This window comes from Vulpes lagopus, chromosome 12, assembly GCF_018345385.1.
Source record: "Vulpes lagopus strain Blue_001 chromosome 12, ASM1834538v1, whole genome shotgun sequence".
Taxonomy (NCBI): Eukaryota; Metazoa; Chordata; class Mammalia; order Carnivora; family Canidae; genus Vulpes; species Vulpes lagopus.
Window position 1 is genome coordinate 15,758,536 of NC_054835.1, and position 22,758 is coordinate 15,781,293.

Sequence of the window (22,758 nt, forward strand, 5' to 3'; positions counted from 1 at the left end):
CAGCTTATTGGTGATGTCCTTATGTCCGTTTTACAACTTAGATATCCTCAAAGTCTTGCTGCTGTCCTCCATTTTACCAGAATTAGGAAAAAGTAGAACATATCTCCCAAAATTTTTTACAGGTCAGTTTCTATAAATTAAAACATCCCCTTGTCGTTTTACTTATGCAGACATCCATATCTGAAAGGAATTCGGCCATTTTCTATTGGCAGATTTCCTTTTTGCTTTTGTCTCCCCTAGTCTTCACATCTCCCTCTTTTTTGCTATCCTACCAAGCAAAACATTAATTTAAGAGTTCTTACCCTGGCTTCCAGGTCTGTGAACCTCATTAAAACTTGTTTGTAAAACTCTGTGTGCATTTTTCGAGGGAGAGTCATGGCTCTCATCAGATCCCCAAAGGATCCCATGCACCGCCCTCCCCACCCCACAAAAAGATTAAGAACAGTTATTTGAAGAAAATCTTAGTTAACCTGTGGCAAAGTAATCTTCATTTCTATTCATCAAATAGAGGCAGTGATTTATTTCTCATTCTTTGGTGGCTAATTTTCTAAGTGTCCAGGAACTCCCTATGTCTAACGTGTAATAGGTAATGAGTTTGAAAAGCGAAAAGCACTTTAAGGAGAGGGGAGAAGTAAGGATGGAGGAGCTCAATGGCCGACACGAGAGCGATTACCTGTAGATGAGGGTTTACAGGCAGGACAGTGGCTGGGCCGGCACCACCCTCACCCTTCACCTATTGGACCCCGAGGCGTTGGGAACCTGGAGGGGCACAGCGCCGAGGTCGGAGACCTCATTCGACACCAGCGGAACCGGCCGGGACCAGGCTGCGCGTGCGGCCCGGGCTGCGGCTTCCGCGGGAGCACTGCCCCTCCCGCCGGCCTCGCGCGGGGCACCCTGGGAGTCGCGGGGCTGACGGACGAGCCCGCCGCCCCGCCGCCGCGCCGCCGCGCTCCGGGCGGGGCAGTGTTGCGTCGGGCGCTGCCGACACCGAGACGCGCCTCCTCTACATCCCGGATCCCCTAAGGCTCTTTCCTCTCAGCGTTTCGCGCTGGTTGGGGAGTCCCGCCTCTTCCCCCAGGCCGCACCACCCAGAGCCCTTCGTGCCCTTAAGCCCCGCCCCTTACGGAAGCCGAGGCGGCGGATCAGAATCCGGAAGGAAAACAATCGGGTGCGAGTGAGCTAGCCGGGACCTGCTACCGGAGGGAGGTGGATCGGGCCGGGAGCAGCTGGGGGGAGACACGAGCCGGCCGGGCCGCGGCGTGGGGACCATGGCGGCCCTGAACCCAGGGAAGCCGACCGAACCAAGAAGCAAAAGGCTCAGGTGAGGAAGGCGGCTGCCGGCAAGCCGACCTGCTCCGAGGGGCATCGCTGTCTCCTTCCCTCTCAGGGCTGCGGATCTGGGGCAGAACCAGACTGGGAGAGAGACCGCGCCTACAGGGCTGGTTCTAGTTCACAGACCCTTCGCAGTTCTCCCAAGCCAGTGTCGAGGGGGTGTTTGGGGCCCAAGCCCCGCGCTCCCTCCAGACTCCGGCCACCGACCTCGTTCCTATTTGGGCGCCCCAAGCAGGTGTTTCGGTCGGCTTCTGGCGGAGGGAGCGGTATTGGGCTGTTTGAGGTTAAAGACATAACAAGGCAGTCTCCTCTCAGCTCTAGAATAGAAATTGTATTCTTTTGGTCAGCACATACATCACGGGTCTGCCTGATCCGGTTTTGACCTCCCAAAATCCGAAATCGGGTTTAGATAAGATCCTTTAGTGCAGTGATATAGCCTGGTCCCATGCTTGTTCTTTAACGAAGGACAGCGCTAATCACCAACTTAGTGCAGGTCACAATGTAAGGATTTGCTGCTAATCGTCGGATCAGAGAGTGAGGGCAAGAAATCCCGACTTTGACTCTCCATTCACTTAGTCTCTGGGAAAACCGAAGAGCCTAGGACTAAAAGGGCTACTTTCCTTAATCCTGCGTTGGACAGCAGGGGGAGATCGTAAACAAACGAAGTGCAGAATCTCTGGCCAAATGCCTCCGAAGGTGGTTTGTGTATTGTTTTGTTGATGTTCACAGGGAGGGGCAGGAAGTTGTTTTAAGCTGGCCAAGAATTTCAAGTTGTGCTTTTTAAAGCATGGACCTCTAAGAACAGGATCTGGTGGAAAAGAGATGTTCTGGACACGCTGCCCTGTTCTCCTGCCTCTCTCAACCCCCTGTACCCTCACCCATTCTAGGTTTTCCGCTGCTGCAGGTCCTCCTCCTCATTGTGTACCTAGGACTCCCCTAAGGCTTGGTGGCTCCTTGGTCTCTGCAGGTTTTGTAGCCCCTGACTGCTCTGTATTCCGCTGACTCTGGGGCTTTCTTGGGAGTGTTGCTATAACTATTCAATTAAAGAGATCTGTAAGTGTCCTTCCTCTGAGCCTCTGATGGGATCCATTGTTACTGAGAGCTGCTGATCTAGTTCTTTTGCTTCCCTAAGGCTTATATGAAGCCAAGGTTGAGGATGTTATCCAACTGATGACTTTTCCCAAAAGGGGGTAGACTCTTGAGGGAGATGTTGAGAACCCTGTTATTTAGAATCTTCTCCTTAGGTTCCCTGAAATACTTGGCAGAATTGGCTATGCTCCAGGAACCTGCTAGGAAGAGGAGAGAAGGGGGATATGATGGTCTTATCTTTGTTATTTTTGAAGTTCTCCTGTCTTATAGTGCTGAGGCCTCTTACAAGGTGAAAACTGAACTTCCATAAATTTTTATTTATTTATGATAGTCACAGAGAGAGAGAGAGAGGCAGAGACACAGGCAGAGGAAGAAGCAGGCTCCATGCACCGGGAGCCCGATGTGGGATTCGATCCCGGGTCTCCAGGATCGCGCCCTGGGCCAAAGGCAGGCGCCAAACCGCTGCGCCACCCAGGGATCCCGAAAACTGAACTTCCAGAATCTTTCTGGTGGTCTTAGGAGCCCTGAGGTGTGAATGACTGGTGGAATTACTAAATTCCTGACTACCCGCCCCATCCCCATCCCTATCCCTTCTCTCACCTGACCCCGAAACTTTTGCACCCACTTTGGCAACTTTCCTAATGTCAGCAGTACCAGTGCTGCCAAGGTGTGGGCAGTTATGAGCCTGCATGGAGGAGCTAAAACAGGGTGGAAATGTCCTGCTTCAGAAACAAAGTGAGGATGAAGGGCTTGTAGTTCAGTGCCCCTATTCCCACCAGGTACACAAACTCGTGTTTCCCATTATAGTTGCAGTGAATTGTGGTGCAGCCATTAGCAGGCCTCTCCCCCTGTTTATTACTTGGTAAGCTCCTCCCCCCTCCACAACTTCCCTTGGCATCCCTTCCACAGCATACAAGTTGTGACATGGAACGTGGCCTCTGCAGCACCTCCTCTAGACCTCAGTGATCTTCTTCAGCTGAACAAAGACAATTTGAATCTGGACATGTATGTCATTGGGTAGGTATCTGCAGTGCCCCTTCACCCATTTCCATTTCTGAAATAGGTAAGCCCGACTAGTCCAAAGTTGTCCCCATGGGGTACTACTATAGCCTGTCCTCCCTCACTGTGGAGTCTTAAGGTTGGGAGCTTTCAGCCTGCATCAGGACTAGTCAGTATCTCTTGTCCTAAGTCAGTAATGGCAAGGGGTTGGCAATCAACAGCCAGGGGAGGGAGAGATCACGGCCGTGAGTAGCCAAAGTTTCAAAGTGCTGAGGGCAGTACTAAATGTCTGTGGCAGAGGACCTACTCTCCAGGCCAGGGGAGAGCCTCTGATCTGGGACGGGCAGTTTGCAGGAAATGAACTGTGGGATCATGAGCCTCCTTTCTGACACTGCCTTTGAAGACCCATGGAGCAGTTTCTTCATGGATGTGCTTTCCCCTCTGAGCTTCGTCAAGGTAACTAACAAGTTCATGGGCAGTGGGAAATGTGTTTCACCTCTTGTCATTAACCCCCAGTTCTCCAATCTTCCACTCGGGCTTTCATGCTGTTTCCATTTATTTAAAGGCTTAAAGCTCAATTGCACATGGCTGCCAGGGGCTCCTGCCTGCCTTGGGTCTTTTTAGTGCAGTGGAGCTGAGCTGGGACCCCAGGGGTTCACTTAACACTTTGTCATTTTTCAGGTTGGGAGAATCCTGGGGGATGCACAGCAGGGCTTATTTACACTTGTACCTATCCACCGCAGCCTCCAATCTACTCACATGCCCAGACTGAAATCCCGGAGTATGATAATAACTGATAACATTTATTGAGTGCTTATTTGGCAGTAAGCATTGTAAATAAGCTCTTTATGCACATTTTTAAGCACTCTTAACTCTCTTGAAATGTGGGTATTTTACAGATGAAACCAAGACTCAAAGGCCATACAGGCTATCTGGGATTTGACTCTAAATCTTTCAAACTTCATAACCTATGTTCCTTTTTTTTTTTTTTTCTTTACTGTATTAGCATGGAGTTAATTTTCAATTTTGGGGATGCCTGAGTGGCTCAGTGGTTAGCCGTCTGCCTTCTGGCTCAGGGCAATATTCCTGGAGTCCCAGGATCGAGTCCCATGTCGGGCTCCCTGCATGGAGCCTGCTTCTCCCTCTGCCTATGTCTCTGTTTCTGTCTCTATCTCTCATGAATAAATAAATAAGATCTTTTTTACAAAATTTTCAATTTTTAATTTTTTTTTTTTTTAATTTTTATTTATTTATGATAGGCACACAGTGAGAGAGAGAGAGGCAGAGACACAGGCAGAGGGAGAAGCAGGCTCCATGCACCGGGAGCCCGACGTGGGATTCGATCCCGGGTCTCCAGGATCGTGCCCCGGGCCAAAGGCAGGCGCCAAACCGCTGCGCCACCCAGGGATCCCAATTTTTAATTTTTAAAAAAGATTTTCCATTTATTCATTTGAGAGAGACAGCATGAGCAAGAGCAAGGGGGAGGGGCAGAGAGAGAAGCAGATTCTCCACTGAGCAGGGCATTGACACTAGGTTCGATCCTAGGACCTAGGGACCATGACCTGAGCCTAAGGCAGATGCTTAACCGACTGAACCACCCAGGCGCCCCATAACCCATGTTCTTAACTACTATACTTTGTTACTATACTGGGGAGCTCTGAGGCTGACAGGTATCCCATGGCTAGCTTGTTGGTATCAGAGGGTATCCTCTGATCACAGGAGACATGTACCTCAAATTCTCAGGGGCCCAGAGGTTAGGAGAGGAGAGAAGGATGGGGAGGAAAATAGTTCTCAGTCTGAAGGGCCAGTATTCTTTGGGGGAAGTAGACCATAGGAAGGCTCTAGATTGCTAGATCTTCACCTTTATGTCCTTCACAACTGAGGCATGAAGCATACTCCCATTCAAAGAACTCTGTGCAATATTTCTTGGAAATAACCAGAATTCCTCTAATCCCTTTCTGGGTGACTATATTTCTTCAGAATTAATTCTCTTACCCCAGTTTGCCTAAGGGTGAGTCCTCTCAAGAGCAGAGCCAGGAGGAGGGAATACAAGCTTTGTCCTGCTGAGGCTGAAAAATCCAGTCCCCAAGCCCCAGTTGAAGCTCAGGCCTCTTGCTACAGATGTGGAAGCTAGATCCTCCAAGAGGGCAGAACCACTTCTCTCACCACCCACTTTCTTCCCAAGACCGGAGGCCTCCTTGGACCTCGGCTTACTGTTAAGGGATTGGTAGACTGGAATCAAGCCAAGGAAGTTAGCTCAGCTTGTGGCAGGGACACAACCCATTCTACCCATGTGGCCTCCCATGTTTGGGAGGCCTGCCTGAGGGCCTGGCACCCAAAGCAGATGGGTGACCCTCCTTCCCCCAGCCAAGAGTTGAGGTGAAGGGGTGAGCCCCACTTGCAGCCTGTTCCTCTGGCAGAAGTTTTTGCCAGTTAGAGGTTGAGAAGCCTGGGCCTAAACCCCCCCTTTGCTGGCTCCAGGGCCCCTGGCTGCCTCCCCTTAGGCCCTTCCTTAGCTCCTCCTACTTCACTTCCTCTAACAGAACTTCCCCTGCAAGTCTCCTGCCTTTCCCCACAGCCCCACCCTTTCTCCCAGTCTGAGGCTTTCCTGCCTTCCTCCCCTAACCCCAGCCTTACTCCTTCACAAAGTGGACTGGTACCTTTGTGCTGGGTCCTAGTGGCCCAGACTTGCTCTGTGGGTTAGGATTAAGCTTAAAAGCTCTTCCTGGATCTCTAGCAGTTCCTTAGGAGTCAGTTCTGTTGTCATATATACTTGTGAACAAGAGACACCAAGATGGGGCTGAAGGGTGGGGTTGGAGACACATTAGTAGCAACCTCTACCCAATCCTAGGTTCTCACGCCTCCCTCACTCAGTCTTGGGCTTGGGGTTCCCCCTGCTTTGACTCCTCCACTGTGCCAGAGCTCCTGGCCTGTGGGATCAAGTTTCATAATTCCTGGAAGGCCCCAGTACATGCTCCCCACCCGGGGATTTCCTCCTTGGCCTCTGCACCTCATTCTCCGGAAACAGCTACTCGGGTGGTAGGTGTAGACAGCCTGAAGCTCAGAGAGAGAGTCACTGGCTATGGCCCTTTCCCATTCCACCTCACAGACAGCAGGGATTGTAGGGATCCTGGACCTCTAACATTGTTATCTGAGTAGTCCTCCTGGTTCCTTAGTCTCCTTCAGCCTCAGCTTTCCGTCTGCAGAACAGGGATGATGGTTCCTAACAAGGTTGGCAATATGAAGGATTTCTGTACTATTCTCCCCAATCTGCAAACACATGTCCACTCTGCTTGCTCTCATTGCCTCTTTTTTTTTTTTTAAGATTGTATTTATTTATTCATGAGAGACACACACACAGAGAGAGAGAGAGAGAGAGAGAGGCAGAGATAGGGCAGAGGGAAAAACAGGCTGTATGCAGGGAGCCCAACGTGGGACTCGATCCTGGGACCCCAGGATCACGCCCTGGGCTGAAGGCGGCGCTAAACCCCCAAGCCACCCAGGCTGCCCATCTTTTTTTTTTTTTTTTTTAAATAATTTTTTTTTTATTGGTGTTCAATTTGCCAACATACAGAATAACACCCAGTGCTCATCCCGTCAAGTGCCCCCCTCAGTGCCCGTCACCCATTCACCCCCGCCCCCCGCCCTCCTAGTTCCTTTCCCAGAGTTAGGAGTCTTCATGTTCTGTCTCCTTTTCTGATATTTCCTACCCATTTCTTCTCCCTTCCCTTCTATTCCCTTTCACTATTATTCCAGGCTGCCCATCTCATTGCCTCTTTATTGCCTTTGTGGAAATCCAACTACCCACAGTGTATAATTATTTTGGGGAGCATTTTCTCAATTTTTTCCCACTGAGTTATGATAAATGCAGAAATTAGATGTATTTTTGATGGATTGTTATGTGTATATGCTTTGATGTTACTACCAGCCAAGTCAAGGTACAGAATATTTCTAGCACCCTAGAAGGCTCTTTTATGTTCTTTCCCTGAATTTACTTTTTTTTTTTTTTTTTTTTAAGTAGGCTCCATGCCCAACGTGGGGCTTGAACTCAAGGGGCTGAGATGAAGAGTCATGTGCTCTACCAACTGAGCCAGCCAGGCACCACTCCCTGCATTTATTTATTTTTTTTAATCTTTAAACCAGGGGCTCCTGGCTGACTCAATTGGAAGAGCATTCAACTCTTGATCTTGGGGTCATGAGTTCAAGCCCTACATTGGGTACAGAGATTACTAAAAATATATATTTTAAAACCTTAAACCAGGAAATAATAGCTGCCAGTTAATCTTTCCAGCATCTATGAGATAAATGAGATAGAGTCTTGCTTTATCAATGAGAAAATCGACTGAGACTTGGCCCAAGATCACATACTAAGAGCCCACATGGGATTTTTTTTTTTTAAGATTTTATTTATTTATTCATGAGAGACACAGAAAAGGAGAGAGAGAGAGAAGAGTCAGAGACACAGGCAGAGGGAGAAGCAGGCTCCATGCAAGGAGCCTGATGTGGGACTCAAACCCAGGAATCTGGGATCATGCCCTGAGCCAAAGGCAGGCCTCAACCACTTAGCCACTCAGGCGCCCCGCCACATGGGATTTGAACCCAGATCTGGATAACTTAAAAGCCAGTGCCCTTAGCCACTATCTTACCGTAGGCCTTTCCTCTTAGAGGCCCTGGCCCATAGGGGTGGCAGCTGGAGTGCCCAGAGGACACATAGAACATGGAGAGAGGGGGATCCCTGGGTGGCGCAGCGGTTTGGCGCCTGCCTTTGGCCCAGGGCGCGATCCTGGAGACCCGGGATCGAATCCCACATCGGGCTCCCGGTGCATGGAGCCTGCTTCTCCCTCTGCCTGTGTCTCTGCCTCTCTCTCTCTCTCTCTCTGTATGACTATCATAAAAAAAAAAAAAAAAAAAAAAAAAAAGAACATGGAGAGAGGGGGATCCCTGTGTGGCTTAGCGGTTTAGTGGCTGCCTTTGGCCCAGGGCGTGATCCTGGAGCCCCAGGATCGAGTCCCACATCGGGCTCCCGGCATAAAGCCTGCTTCTTCCTCTGCCTGTGTCTCTGCCTCTCTCTCTCTCTTTCTATGTCTATCATGAATAAATAAATAAAATCCTTAAAAAAAATAAAAAAAGAACATGGAGAGAGGAGTCCCTAGGCTGCATGGTACCGGGACTGAAGAGTCAGTGCTCTCCTGATGGCAGGGTGCCCTGGCAGCCTTGTTTTCTCTGCCTTCCATCCAAGCCTAGGAACAGAAACTGGAATTTGCTTAGCTCTCAGAATACATCATTTGGCAGTTCAGGGGAGTAAAACTCTGAGCCTGAAGCTGAGAAACCACTGACCTCAGGGCTGGACGAGGACTTGCTCAGCCTGTGCAGGGAAATGAATGACCATTGTCCCCTCTATGCTGTAGGTGTCCAGTGTCCGCATGCAGGGGCTCCTCTTACTGTTCTTTGCCAAGCATCATCATTTGCCCTTTGTCCAGATCCTCTCTACTAAATCCACCCCCACTGGCCTCTTCGGGTACTGGGTAAGGACTGAGTTTTCTGAGTCATGAGCTGGGAGGCCTTCTGCCACTGGGCTGGGGAGGACTGGATGCTTTTGGGGCAAACAAATGGAAAAGGGGGGTGAAATGAATCTTAGCACTCTTCCAGACCAGTGCCCCGCATACCTGCTCTCCTGCCTCTGGGAGCTTAGCACCCCAGAGGCCTCAGGCTGGGTGAGCTGGGCTCTTAGATGGAGAGGTCACTCCAGGGAATTGAGTATCTAGCCCTAGAGATCCTATGGCAGGCTGAGACCATCTCAGCTTAGGCTTGGGATGGGAAAGGGGAGGTATGTCTCAGAGCAACTTCCTGCCCTTCTGCCCACTTGTCCTACCAGGGGAACAAAGGAGGTGTCAACATCTGCATGAAGCTTTATGGCTACTATATCAGCATCATCAACTGCCACCTGCCCCCCCATATGGCCAACAATGACCAGAGGCTGGAGCACTTTGACCGGATCTTGGAGATGCAGAATTTTGAAGAACAGGATATCCCTAACATCCTGGACCATGAGTGAGCATGCACTTGTGAAGTGTTGCCCCTGCCCTCGTCCCTACACCAGCCCAGGCTAGCATTCTCCTCAGGCAGCCTGTGTTCCACTCCAGGCCTTTCTCAGCCTCTTCTCTGATGCCCCATCTGCTTTCCTGTCCAGCTTTACCTGCCTGGGGTCTAGGACCCCTTCCCTTTTCCTGATCCCTGTGACCTGCCTAGGAACTTGTACACTTCTCAACATACTAGATTGAGAACCCCATGGTTTCTGAGGTCACCCCCAGGGAGCTGGTTCTCAGCCTTGCCTTGTGGCCTATTGAGGGAGGGGGAGGGAGGGCAAGAGCCTACTCTGTATTTGTTACTTGCCCCTGGGGGCTGGTCTTTTTGGCTTAAATGGCAGGAAAGCAGCCTTGAGAATAGTTCAGTAGGGCCCATGCCATGTCATCACTGTCACTGGCTCCTCTCCCAGCTTCCATCATCTCACCTGCCCCTTGAGCTCTGCGCTGGAGGAGTAAGCAGGCCTGAGGCCTGCTGCTCCTCCCTTTTCTGCCCTCATTACAACCCTCAGCTGCTTTTTCTCTCTGCAGCCTCATTCTCTGGTTTGGAGACATGAACTTTCGGATTGAGGACTTTGGGCTGCATTTTGTTCGGGAATCCATAAAAAATCGGTGCTACAGTGACCTGTGGGAGAAGGATCAGGTATCAAGTGAGGGAAGGGTCCAGAGGGGTGATCTGGGCCCATTGTGGAAATTCAACATCAAATGTGGGGGGCCACTTCTCAGGATCCTGAGCACCTGCTCTCTGTTTCCAAGCCTTTGAAGTCCTTGTTCTCAGGCAGGGAGGAGTTTAACAGGGCTTTGCACCCTAGGGGCCTGGTCTTCACCTGGGGGAGCTGGTGGGTGTGCATTAAGATAGGGAACGCAAGCAAGGGCTTCAGCTTGCTGTGGTCCTGTACCCAGCACCAACTCGCTTGTATCCCTGTCGTCTTTTCCATCCCCAGGCTTGCTTGCCTCCTGGAAGATGAGATACCATCCCTTTGCAAGGGGACCCTGGCTACTCCAGCCTCCCCTCTGATAACGTTTGCTAATGGCTCCCAGACAGAATTCAAAGCCTGGTTCCTATAGTCCAAGGACTGGGAAATAGCAGGCAGTTGCCTCCCCTGGGACTATGGGATAATGTTTGCAAAAGGATTCGGCTGCTTTCCAGGGGATGGTGGTGGAATGGAAAGGGCTGCTGAGGCTGTCACTGAAGCAGTGAGGAAGCGAAGTGGTATTGCTTGACTCTTGGCCTACCATGATGGCATGTGCTGAGCCCTTGAATGGAGTGTGTACTGGGCCATTGGGTCAGGACTACTAGGAGATGAGACTGTGCCTTTCTCTCCAGCTCAGCATCGCCAAGAGACACGATCCACTGCTCCGGCAATTCCAGGAGGGCCCCCTGCTCTTCCCACCCACCTACAAGTTTGATAAGAACTCCAACAATTATGACACCAGGTGAGGGGGCTCCACCTTTAGAGGGTCAGCCTGTCACAGATTTGGAATTAGCCTATGAGGAGAAAATGAGGGGCCAAGAGGCCTGGGAAGTCAAATTGTGTGGCAGAAGGAGCTGCCTCAGAATAGAAGTGTTAGGGAAGCAGGAATAGATCCAGCCATCACCTCAGGAGTGGCACCTCCCACCCACCTAATGAGGTGGTGACTGTGGGAGTTGTCCTAGATTGTCGTCAGAGAGCAGGAAGGGGGTGGTGGTGAAGAAGCTGATTCCTCACTTGGGGGGGACTGCATTTCAGCATTTTGGGAACCCTTGCCTCCACTCCCCCTGGCTTTCTGGTCCTTTCCGGACAGGGACAGAAATCTTGGCTCAACCAGCTATTGTTATCAGGTACCCCTGCCCCAGCTGTGAGTGGATCAGGTACTACTTAGGAAGATGAAGCAGTAGTTGTCAATGGAGGAGTTTACAGGGAACAAAATAGAGACAGTACATCTAGTAATTAGAGATACAGCTCTGACCCTCATCAGCTACATGTCCTCATCAGCTACATGTCCTTAAGCCTCAGTTTTATCATCTATAAGATGGGGATGATAGAAGCACCCACCTTCATGAGGTTGAGGAGTGAATGAGACCTTATGTGTGCTTAGCCCAGTGCCTGGCACCTGGTAAGCACTGTGACAACTGCTGTTGCTAGATTCATGTCTTCAGGTGGTAGTTTTACTAAAAACCTTTCTAAAAAGCCAAGAAGGGGCCAGGTAACCACCGAAACTTTAAGCTTAGGCAGAGGGTCAAGAGCGGCTCCGACATGAAGTCCCTGTTCCAATTTGGCAAGGATTCTCTTCTCTTCAAAGAAAAAGAAGAACCCTTTCCATGTTACAGGGTTTTTGTTTCACCTGGAGCAGCTCCTTCATTTATTCCTCTTAGCAGAGCTGGGGGTTTTTTGTATTTTTTTTTTTTTTAAGAGAGCACAAGCAGGAGTAAGGGGTGGGGGAGGGCAGAGGGAGAGGGATAAGTAGATTCCCCACTGTGCAGGGAGCCCACATGGGGCTCAATCCCAGGCCCCCAGGATCACAACCCAAGCGGTGGGCAGACATCCAACCAACTGAGCCACCCAGGTGCCCCATCCTCTTAGCAGAACTGTCTTATGAGGGAGGCAGGAGGTGCCTCCAGGGCAGTGCCTCTAGAATTGAGGGAGTGAATAAGTATCTCCCCAGCCAGGCCAGGGTGAGAGGTAGAACTGATGGCCCTGTGCTGGAAGTGGTATCGCAGAGCCAGTGTCCCCTCCAAGGAAGGAAGAGGGGGTGAGGCATTTCAGGACTGTAGAGCAAGACTTGGTGGGGTCATGGCCTGGGCAATGCACTCAAGAAGAGGCTATGAACACTGAAAACAGTCTAGCCTAGGCAACAGGCAGGCCAGAAAGGAGGTAAGAGGGCAGGTTCTAGCTGGCCAGCTGGCCTGAGGCCACAGCTTCAAGGAGACTGCCAGTCTCCCAGCCATCCATTGAAAATGAGAGCTATCATGGAAATTGTGAGACCTCAGTAGGAAGGGCCTGGGCCTTGGTGGCTGGGACTTTCTACCAGTGGACTATATCTCCTGGGAAACTACCAGGAGACTGGAAGTCCTTGCAGACAGCTGAGTGTAGGCTAGGCTGTATTCAGCAGGTACTGAGTTTGGGTACAGAGGCTCAGAGATGTTAAAAGACTTCAAAGGACTTCCCCAGGAGGCTTAGCTAGTAGTGGTGGAGCTGGAGCTAAGACCTGACTCTGAACTCTGCCCCAGAGTGCTTCCATCTAGCCCATAGTACCTCCAAATTCACAGCGAGTCTTGCCAGCAGCAGCAAAAAGGAAGGCAGGATTGGAATAGCAGAGGCTTGCTAAAGAGGAGTCAGATACTTATTTCCATATAATAGAAACAGTCCACATCGTGATTGACATTACTGAGCACTTACCATGTGCCTGTGTGACCAGACTGTTATTCATCCTTGAAAATCCAGTTCAGACATCGTCGCTGTTAGAAAGACTTCCCTAACCCTTCTCCATCTCACTGAGAGTTCTTTCCTGGCTGTATGCTGCCTGAAAGCCTTGCACACACCATGCTTTCAGTGTTGCTTTTAAGTCACTGTGCTTTTCCTGCTGTACTACAAATACCTGAAGAGACTGCATCTGATTTATGACCATCTCTGGTATATAGCATAGTGCCTGGCTTATGTCTCTTGGGAGCCTGAGAGGACAAAAGGAAAAGATAAAGTATTTAAGGGACAGCCAGTCTATGGGATGCCTGGATGGCTCAGCGGTTGAGCGTCTGCCTTCGGCTCAGGGCGTGATCCTGGGATCTGGGATCAAGTCCCACATCGGACTCCCTGTGGGGAGCCTGCTTCTCCCTCTACCTATGTCTCTGCCTCTGTATGTGTGTGTCTCTCATGAATAAATAAATAAATCTTTTTTAAAAGGGGGGAGGGTATGGGGATCCCTGGGTGGCGCAGCGGTTTGGCGCCTGCCTTTGGCCCAGGGCGCGATCCTGGAGACCCGGGATCGAATCCCACGTCGGGCTCCCGGTGCATGGAGCCTGCTTCTTCCTCTGCCTGTGTCTCTGCCTCTCTCTCTCTCTCTGTGTGACTATCATAAATAAATAATAAAAAAAAAAATTTTTTTAAAAAAAAAAAAAAAAAAAGGGGGGGGAGGGTAGAGCCAGTCTATTAGAGGGATCCATCCACAGCAAGAGATCCAAATAAGCACTGTCAAGTCCAGGAGTTGACCATTAGAAGGTTCTAGAACTCTGAAAGTACTGAAGGAGGTTGAATGAATAGTAAGGAAGTAGGCACCTGAAGCCAGAAGTCAATCAGCGCTACTGTCAAGGAAACAGCATAGTTTGGCAGAAAGAAGGGCAGCATTCTGGTCAGTCAACAGCACCGATGAAAGGTACCTTGAGAAGAGCCTGACAAACTGTACAAAGTGGCTGTGAGTGAGTTGTGTGCAGGGCATGGTACACACGTGGCTTTGCCCAGCCATGGCAATATCCATGAGCCGAAATGTCAGCTCCATATAGGAGAAGATGAAAGGGCCCACGTGGGAAATCCTGTTAAAGTTAAGGATTGCTATAAGGTTTTGTTAAGTCATCCCGAGCTTGGTCAGCCTCTTCCACTAGGCAACGATAGAGGGTATTAGGATCAATCTAATCAAGATGCATGTCCAGAGTTCAGGGAGATACTTAGAAGCCATCTATACGGAGCTGAAGGGAAAAGTTTCATTTCAGACCCAGAAATGGAACACATCATTACTTTGGGATCAGCAAATTGCCTCAATTTTCTAGGCTCTAGAGAAATTTGCAGAGCTAGTTGGTTTTAGTTTTTCTAAAGTAAGGACATACTAATCTCCAGAAACAATTCTTGTACTCAATCACAACCATTCAGCCAAAAAGGCTAAGTGAGGTCCAGTTCTGGTAAGACTATGAGACAGTTCTGGCTGCTGGGAATTGGCCAGTGGAGTGCAGTGGAAGGAGCACGGACTTCATAGACCTGGGCAAGCATCTAACTTCTGCCTGGACAGAGTGACCTCTGAACTTCAGTGTCTTGTAAATAGAGGAGAAAGTGACCTATAATATACTACCAGTGAGTGCTGAGAGGATTAGAACTAGGCCATTAGACACCTATCACAGGAAGACCCTATGTTTTGCAATTATTATTAGAAATGAAGAACTGGGCACGGGAGAGCCCTTCGGTGGAGGCGGGGTTTAGTCGGTTAAGCATCCAACTCTTGGTTTCAGCTCTGGTTGTGATCTCAGGGTCATGGAATCAAGACCTCCATCAGGCTCTATGCTCAGCGAACACTCTGCTTGAGTTTCTCTCTCTTTCTGCCCCTCCCCACTTGTGTGAACACGTGCATGCTCTCTCTCTCTCCAATAAATAAATAAATCTTAGAAAGAAAGAAATTGAGAATTGGGGGAATATATGTAATATTTAATTTGTACACATTTATTCACTTATTTACTTATAAGTAGGCTCCATGCCCAAAATGAGCCTTGAACTCACAACCCTGAGATTGGGAGTCTCATGTTCTACTGAATGAGCAAGCCAGGTGCCCCAATTTGTACACATTTAACTTTGTTTCAGACAGAGGTCCTTGAGGACCTTGTCAGTCCCATTTTTCAGATGCCCAGTTGCCCGGCACATTATAAGGGCTCAGTAAATCTTCATTGAAAGACTGAAGCAGGATACCTGGATGGCTCAGTGGTTGAGTGCCTGCCTTTGCCTCAGGGTGATCTGAGGGGTGATCTCAGGGTCCTGGGATCAAGTTCCACATGGAGCCTGCTTCTCCCTCTGCCTATGTCTCTGCCTCTCTCTGTGTGTCTCTCATGAATAAATAAATAAAATATTTTTTAAAAAAGAAAGACTGAAGCATACAGATGCCCAGTGATAAGCCTGGGCAGGCCCTGGAAAAGGAGGAAGGAAAGACAGGCACAGTGGTCAGGACTTAAGGAGGATCCTGAAGTGACAACAAGTCACCATAATAGGGAAGTTGGGGTGGGGCAATGCTTTGAAAGGGAGAGTGGTACTTTGTGTGGTTCATTCCCAAGTTTAAGCATTGCCAGATACGTGGGTTTGGAGATTCTGTGTCTGTCGTCTCTGGGGTGGAAATAGCACTCTGCAGAATAGCTCTGAGCATTCCTCAGAAGAGTGGAAGGTTCAGACAACCCGAGGAGCCTGAGCCAGTTAGTGATTCTTGACCACTCCCTTGACACACCCTAATTTGTTTAAGCCTCTTAATGGCTCTTTGAAGGAAGTACTGTTATCACCCCATCTTAGAGCTGAAGGAGCTGAAGCTGGCAGTAGTGAAGCCACTTGCCCATGAGCATGTAGCTTTTTCTCTTTCTCCTTTAAACTAGATTACCAGTTAATTATAAAATGATATAATTCAGGAACAGGAATATGGAAAAGATGCCTAGGGCAAGGTGTGATGAGAGGGCAAGGAGCTTCCATGCCCTCTGAGCCCACCACTCTAAGTCACGTGTTCACCAACCAGAACCACATAGCTCTTAATTAACAGGGCAGAACCTTCCCCCAAATCCTGGTGTCTGACTCTGGAGTCAGACTTTACCAGCGAGACATCATTCTGCCTCTGTTGCTAGAAGACTGTATTACTGTTGAATGGACAACAGTATGTCGGAAATGTTTATTTAAAACAGTAAGTAAATAAAACAAGGCGAAAAATAGCATTGCAAACTGGTTATCAGCGTCTGAAACTGTATACATTACGACTGGATGAGCGTTTTTGTTTTTTGTTTTTTTAAGTTATTGAAGAGGGGATCCCTGGGTGGCTTAGCGGTTCAGCCCCTGCCTTTGGCCCAGGGGGTGATCCTGGGGTCCCGGAATCGAGTCCCACGTCGGGCTCCCAGCATGGAGCCTGCTTCTCCCTCCTCCTCTCTCTCTGTCTATCATGAATAAATAAATAAAATCTTAAAAAATATATAAAATAAAGTTATTGAAAAGTTGTTTTTTTTTTTTTAATTTTTATTTATTTATGATAGTCACAGAGAGAGAGAAGCAGAGACACAGGCAGAGGGAGAAGCAGGCTCCATGCACCGGGAGCCTGACGTGGGATTCGATCCCGAGTTGCCAGGATCGTGCCCTGGGCCAAAGGCAGGCGCTAAACCACTGCGCCACCCAGGGATCCCAAGAGTTGTTTTTTTTTTAAGATTTTATTTATTTATTCATAGACACAGAGAGAGAGAGAGAGAGGCAGAGACACAGGCAGAGGGAGAAGCAGGCTCCCATGCAGGGAGCCTGATGTGGGACTCTATCCCAGGTCTCCAGGATCACACCCCAGGCTGCAGGCAGTGCCAAACCCCTGCGCCACCGGGGCTGCCCTGGATGGGCGTTTTTTGAGGAGAGAGATTTGAGTTTGGGGTTTTAGTTTAGGTTCTTTTTTTTTCTTTTTTTTTTTTTTAAGATTTATTTATTGGGATGGTGCAGCGGTTTAGCGCCTGCCTTTGGCCCAGGGCGCGATCCTGGAGACCCGGGATCGAATCCCACGTCAGGCTCCCGATGCATGGAGCCTGCTTCTCCCTCTGCCTATGTCTCTGCCTCTCTCTCTCTGTGTGACTATCATAAATAAATAAACATTAAAAAAAAAATAAAGATTTATTTATTCATGAAAGACACAGAGGGAGAAGCAGGCTCCCCACAGGGAGCTCTATGCAGGACTAGATCCTAGATCCAAGGATCACACCCTGAACTGAAGGGAGACGCTCAACCGCTGGACCACCCAGGAGTCGCTAGTTTAGGTTCTACAAGCAGTTGTACCTACTATGTGCTAGGCTCTACTAAAGCTGAGGCTGTGCAGGAGACCTTGACAGCCCGTCCTTGCCTTCCGAGCTCACACTAGCCAACTTGCAGACTGGGAAACAGGAAACGACAGCACTGGATAACATAATAGGGGAAGCACTGGTACAAAATGCTTTGGAAGCAGAAAGCAAAGCTCAAAGACGGCTTTCTGACAAAGACAGCATTGGAATTGGGCCTCTCTCTGTGAAGAAGGGTGTTCCAGGCAGCAAAAACTGCAAGAGTAAAGGTCCAGAGGCTGGAGAGTCACTGGTGTGGACAGGTCTGGGACAGTACGGGGAGATAGAGAAGGGGAAGGGTGTCAGAAAAAAGCCATCCTTGGGGACTTGAGCCTTATTCTGGAGGCAGTGAAAACTCCTGAAAGGTTTTTTTTTTTTTTTTTTTTTTTTTTTTTTTTTTTATTTATGATAGTCACAGAGAGAGAGAGAGGCAGAGACACAGGCAGAGGGAGAAGCAGGCTCCATGCACCGGGAGCCTGATGTGGGATTCGATCCCGGGTCTCCAGGATCGCGCCCTGGGCCAAAGGCAGGCGCCAAACCACTGCGCCACCCAGGGATCCCTCCTGAAAGGTTTTAAAGTGGGGAACCAAAAATAAATAAATAAAGTGGGGAACCATCTGACTAAGATTTACTATTCTGGGTTCATTTTAAATCAAGGGGGAGGAACCCAGAACAGCAACTGCTTCCACTGCCATTCCAGGTTGTGGGGTCTCCCCTTGGAGGGCACAGCCTGCTTGCCCAGCCAGTCTTTTTTTTTTTTTTTTTTTTTTTATTCATACAGATGCAGAAAGAGAGAGAGAGGCAGAGACACAGGCAGAGGGAGAAGCAGGCTCCATGCAGAGGGCCTGACGTGGGACTCGATCCAGGGTCTCCAGATCACTCCCCGGGCCACAGGCGGCACTAAACCCCTGCGCCACCGGGGCTGCCCTGCCCAGCTAGTCTTAAAAAACACCTCAATAGCTGACTGGGCATAGCTGTGTTAGGAGTCAGAGACTTGCCTGTCTTGGGTAAAAGTTACCTAGGGGAGGAAAGCACTCCGGTCTCCAGGCTATACGGCCTCTTGAGTGAAGCTGGTTAAGCAAAGAACAGGCCAGAGATCTCTCAGTTGACTATTAAGAACGAAGCGCAGAGCTTATTTTGTACCAGGCACTGTGCTAAATATTTCATGTGCCCTATCTCATTTAATCATGTCAGCAACCCTGTGAGGTAACTATTATTACCTTCATCTTATGGATGAGAAAGCAGAGGCCTAAGAGGGGTTAGCTTGGTGGTTAAGAGCTTGTGTTCTGTGGTCATGCTGCCTGGCCTTGAATCCTGACTCCACCACTCAGTAGCCATGTGACTTTGTGAAGGTTCTTTCCTCACTAAGTTTCAGTTTCTCCACCTGTGAGAGGGGGACAGGTGGTACTGACGGCAGGCACATGGTGAACCTCCTGAAGTGCTTCCCTTTCTTTTCCTGAGATCTCACCGTTAGTGAAATTGAAGCCAAATTCCAGCTTACCTCTGACTCCAAAGTCCTAGCCTCAGCTTCTTTGGTCTACTGCTGTTCTTGTTCTAGAAGTAAGAAAAGCTTTGAAATGGAATGTTTCTAGATCACAATTTGACTCATAAAAATGTAGACCTGACTAAAAGCCCTGGCTGATTCTGACAAAGGCCAGTATCCTTCTGATTCCTACCTCCTACCATGCCACACTCCCACTGTGGCCCAGGGATCTTGTGGCCACCAATAGACCCTGATGTTTGGGGTTCCAGCAGGCTTGTTTGGGGTACATCTTGCTCTCCTGCCAACCCATCTTGCTCTCCTGCCAACCCATCTTGCTCTCCTGCCAACCCTTTTCTCCACATTCTTTTTCCTCCTCCACCCCCAGTGAGAAAAAACGCAAGCCTGCATGGACCGACCGCATCCTATGGAGGTTGAAGCGGCAGCCCCAGGCCAATCCCAACCAGAGGCTGCCAGTCCCCCACTTCTGCCTGTCTCTGAGGAGCTATGTCAGCCACATGATGTACTGCATCAGTGACCATAAGCCTGTCACCAGCACCTTTGACTTGGAGGTGAATTTCCAGGCTGCCTGGCCCTTAACAGAGCACCCACTGGGCCACGTCCCAGACCCCCCAGCCCTGGATTCTAATGTCAGCAGATCTCCCAGGGGAGACTTGTAGGAGGACACCATTGCCACTCCTCCCAGGTCAGGTATCCCAGCTCTTAGAAGCTGTTGAGGGCTCTGTCAAAAACCATGTTCGGACCCTTTGTGAATAGGTTTCCATTTCCTCTTGGTACTGTCCCTTGGGGCTAATGAGTTCCATTATGCTTATTACCTACCATGTGAAGTAGGACTTCCTTCTATTTGTCCTAAATCTACCTGGATCAGGTTGCAAAGGGAGCTCCCTCCATCCTTGCATCTTGCCATCAAATGACCAAAGCAATATTGACCTTCTTTGAGACCTGCTGGCTGCCCTCAGCCTTCACTTTTTCAAATACTGGTTTGTCTGTCCATCTGCATGCCTAGAGCTATTCTCCCCTGAGCTACCCTCCCTGCTTTGAGTCAGGAACCATAGGGGCCTTAGAGCAGCTACCTGGCTTCTTTTATCTTAAACCTGTCAGCAATGCCCCCATTCTTTCCTACCTTCCTTCACCCCTCAGCACTTGGCTCTCTGCTTTGTTACCCACTGGGCCCCCAGCCCCATCCTCCCTGGCAGGGCCAACCACCCCTGACAAGCCTTTGGCCCTTTCTCTTTCCAGCTGGCCAACCAAGGTCTGATACTTTCTCAGGGCAGCCTGGTGGAGTTCTCTGCCCAATCCCTGTGCCCAATCCCTCTGCCCCCCTTTCCGCCCGCTGACCCTGATGTTTTGGAAGGGCATGGCAAGAACGTTAGTCTCAGGGAAAGGAATGATGCTGTGGGATTTCAACCCCTTTCCCACCCCTGTGTGTAGCTGAAGCCGTTGGTGTCTGTCCCACCGATCACCCTGATGCCCGAGGGGCTGTGGACCATGGAGAACGACATGTTGATCAGCTACTCCTTGACCCCAGACTTTCTCAGCAGCCCCTGGGACTGGATTGGACTATACAAGGTGATGTGGCGAGCAAGACATGGTGTCCATCAACCGTACCCCTTTGGTTTATCCATCCTAAGGGCTCATGGGAGCTGGGTACAGAGACTGAAGAGCTGATGCTCATCCCCCACACAAGTCCTTGCCCACCTAGGGGATGGCAGTGAAGGGGAGGATGCATACTGTACAATGGCCAGCCTGAGGCATTCTTTCCTTGTTGTTCCGTGTCTTCCCAGACCACTGACTGCCCAATCCCCTCTCCCACAGGTGGGGCTGCGCCACATTAATGACTACGTGTCCTATGTCTGGGTCGGGGACAACCAGGTCTCCTTCAGCAATGGGCTGATCCAGGTACCTGCCCCCTTTCCTGAGATAGGTAACCCCTGTCTCCAGCATGTGGGCTTGCCTGAGCACTGTTATGTCTCTTGGAAGGAACAGAGGGTGGGATAATTTGTTGCTGAGAGCTGAATGGGGCCCAGGCCAGGGAGCTGACCCCATTATTATCCATCCTCTCCTCCAGGTATACTTCAATACCAGGGATATCCCTGAGACTGAGGACCAGTTTCTCCTCTGTTACTATAGCAACAATCTACATTCTGTGGTGGGGATAAGCAAACCCTTCAAGGTATGCTGGTGAGGGAAGGGGATTTGAACACCTCATCAGTTCTCCAGGGCCACAGTTCTAGGGACCCACTTATACCATGGAGCTGCATCCATTGCAAAAGGGGAATGATAGAGACACAGAGAAAAATCTGCTCTTCCCCTCTTCTACTCACCATCTGTTTTATCCCTGCAGATCCAGCCTAGCTCCTTTTTGGCGGAGGACCCGCTGAGTGAAGCCCAACCACATATCTGAGCCCGGATGAGAGTGGATCCAGGGCGGAGGCCAAAGCTAGGAGCCAGCTCTGCCTACCACTGCCAGGAGCACTGGGGGCCTGACCCAGCTCCCAGAGGCAGCAGGTACCCTCCACCTCCCAGGGGGAGCTCTAGCTTCACGTCTTTGCTCTCTCTAGTCCAGATCTCTAGAATTGGCCACTCAGGCTTTTCTTGCTGAGATGTGAATGAAACCAGCTAGTTTGTCAACAGTGAAGACCTGGGACAGTCCACTGCATGTAGGAAGGACCCCTCCAGCCTATAGCTCGTTTATTGATTTTCCCCACACACACTCCCAGTCACGCCCAAGTAGACCTGCCAGGCACATGCCCTATCTGGCACAGGCCTGCATTCTTGTCACGCCATCCCGAGCCTCAGGCTGCCTGGAAGGGGGAGATGCTCACATTTGCACAGGCTCCATTGACTGGTTGGCACAAGCAACCCTGGGTTCCAGGAGTCTTGCCATCTCATTGCCTGTCCCCCTGAGGGATGGGCGGAGGGTTTGGGATCCCTGCTTTTAGCAAAAGCAATTAGACTAAGTGGGCAGGATGGAAAGGCCCTTCCACCCAGGCTCTTTTGTAGGGGTTGTGGGCAGGATGATGAGTGTCCAGCCAGCACCCCTGCCCCCGTGGAGTCTGATCCAGGAAATTCCAGGGCCTGAGCAAAGGATTGGACCCAAGTTCATTTCTGCTGGTGGGTCAGGCTCCATGCCCTAACCTGCCCTCTTGTGAAGTGTTGGCAGCTGTGGCCACAGACTTTTCCAGGGTTTTTCTTGCCCAATCGAGCTCATCTGCTCCTACCCTTGCCTCCAGTCACTGGCCAGAAACCTGCCTCTCTGGACTGCCCTAACACCTAGAAGTGGAGGCAGGCAGAGAAGAGAGCCAGAATCTAGATATTTTGGGGAATCTACCCTTGAGGGTCTTCAGAGAGCATTCTCTACGTGCTATGTGGGCACTCAGTCCCACCCTCACCACTTGCCTCCAGCCACTGGTGATTCAACAGCCCTTCTCCCAGGAGAAGACACCTCAGGGAACCTGCTCTGTGACTGTCACGCCTATCCTATCACCTGAGACTGAGGGACATTCCAGTCACTCTGTGATCCATACTCCACCCTGGGAGCTGTGTGTACCATGAAGAACTGTTCCCCTGGCTTCTAGTGGCCCATGGCTGTGTTCTGTGTCTGTTGTATTGGGGGATAATTAGAAACATGGCTTTTATGCTTGTGTGTGGCTCCATGATGGGGGGTGATGATGGTGGTGGTAGTGTGTGACTCCATGGCACATGGTGATGGACCCTTGCTAGACTCTAAGACGAGGGCCTTGTAGATCTAGACTAGACTTTCTGTGTCTGAGAGTGGCACATGTTGCCTGGATGGGAATGGGATGAGGTTCCAGGATGGCGGCCCTCTGGGTCCCTGGCACAGTTGGGGCAAGCCAGCTATGCCACCTGTTAAGCATTTAGGTTAGCTTGCTGTGAAGTAGAATGGGTTTCTGGGAACTGACAACTCTCAGAAAAGGTGCTCTGCATTCACTGGTTCATGCCTCCTCACCCACATTCCTGCACCT

The 22,758-nt window shown here is 50.1% G+C and overlaps 1 protein-coding gene across 3 annotated transcripts; it reads left to right on the forward strand.

Moving 5' to 3' along the window:
• Nucleotides 1–135: 135 nt before the first annotated feature.
• Nucleotides 136–22,410, forward strand: INPP5K (inositol polyphosphate-5-phosphatase K). Of its 3 annotated transcripts, XR_005983042.1 has the most exons (13): nucleotides 136–1,321; nucleotides 3,331–3,438; nucleotides 3,768–3,876; nucleotides 8,829–8,945; nucleotides 9,296–9,471; nucleotides 10,035–10,146; nucleotides 10,831–10,940; nucleotides 19,140–19,323; nucleotides 20,204–20,341; nucleotides 20,588–20,671; nucleotides 20,841–20,945; nucleotides 21,117–21,280; nucleotides 22,178–22,410. XR_005983042.1 is itself a non-coding variant. In XM_041724672.1 (12 exons), exons 1-12 carry the CDS (start codon nucleotides 1,269–1,271, stop codon nucleotides 21,174–21,176), a joined length of 1,356 nt encoding a protein of 451 aa, XP_041580606.1. In that variant the 5' UTR covers nucleotides 136–1,268; the 3' UTR covers nucleotides 21,177–22,410. The 3 variants fall into 3 exon arrangements, 2 of the variants coding, with proteins under 2 accessions (XP_041580606.1, XP_041580607.1); XM_041724672.1 differs by having other exon boundaries at nucleotides 21,117–22,410; XM_041724673.1 differs by lacking the exon at nucleotides 136–1,321 and having other exon boundaries at nucleotides 3,775–3,876; nucleotides 21,117–22,410.
• Nucleotides 22,411–22,758: the final 348 nt, after the last annotated feature.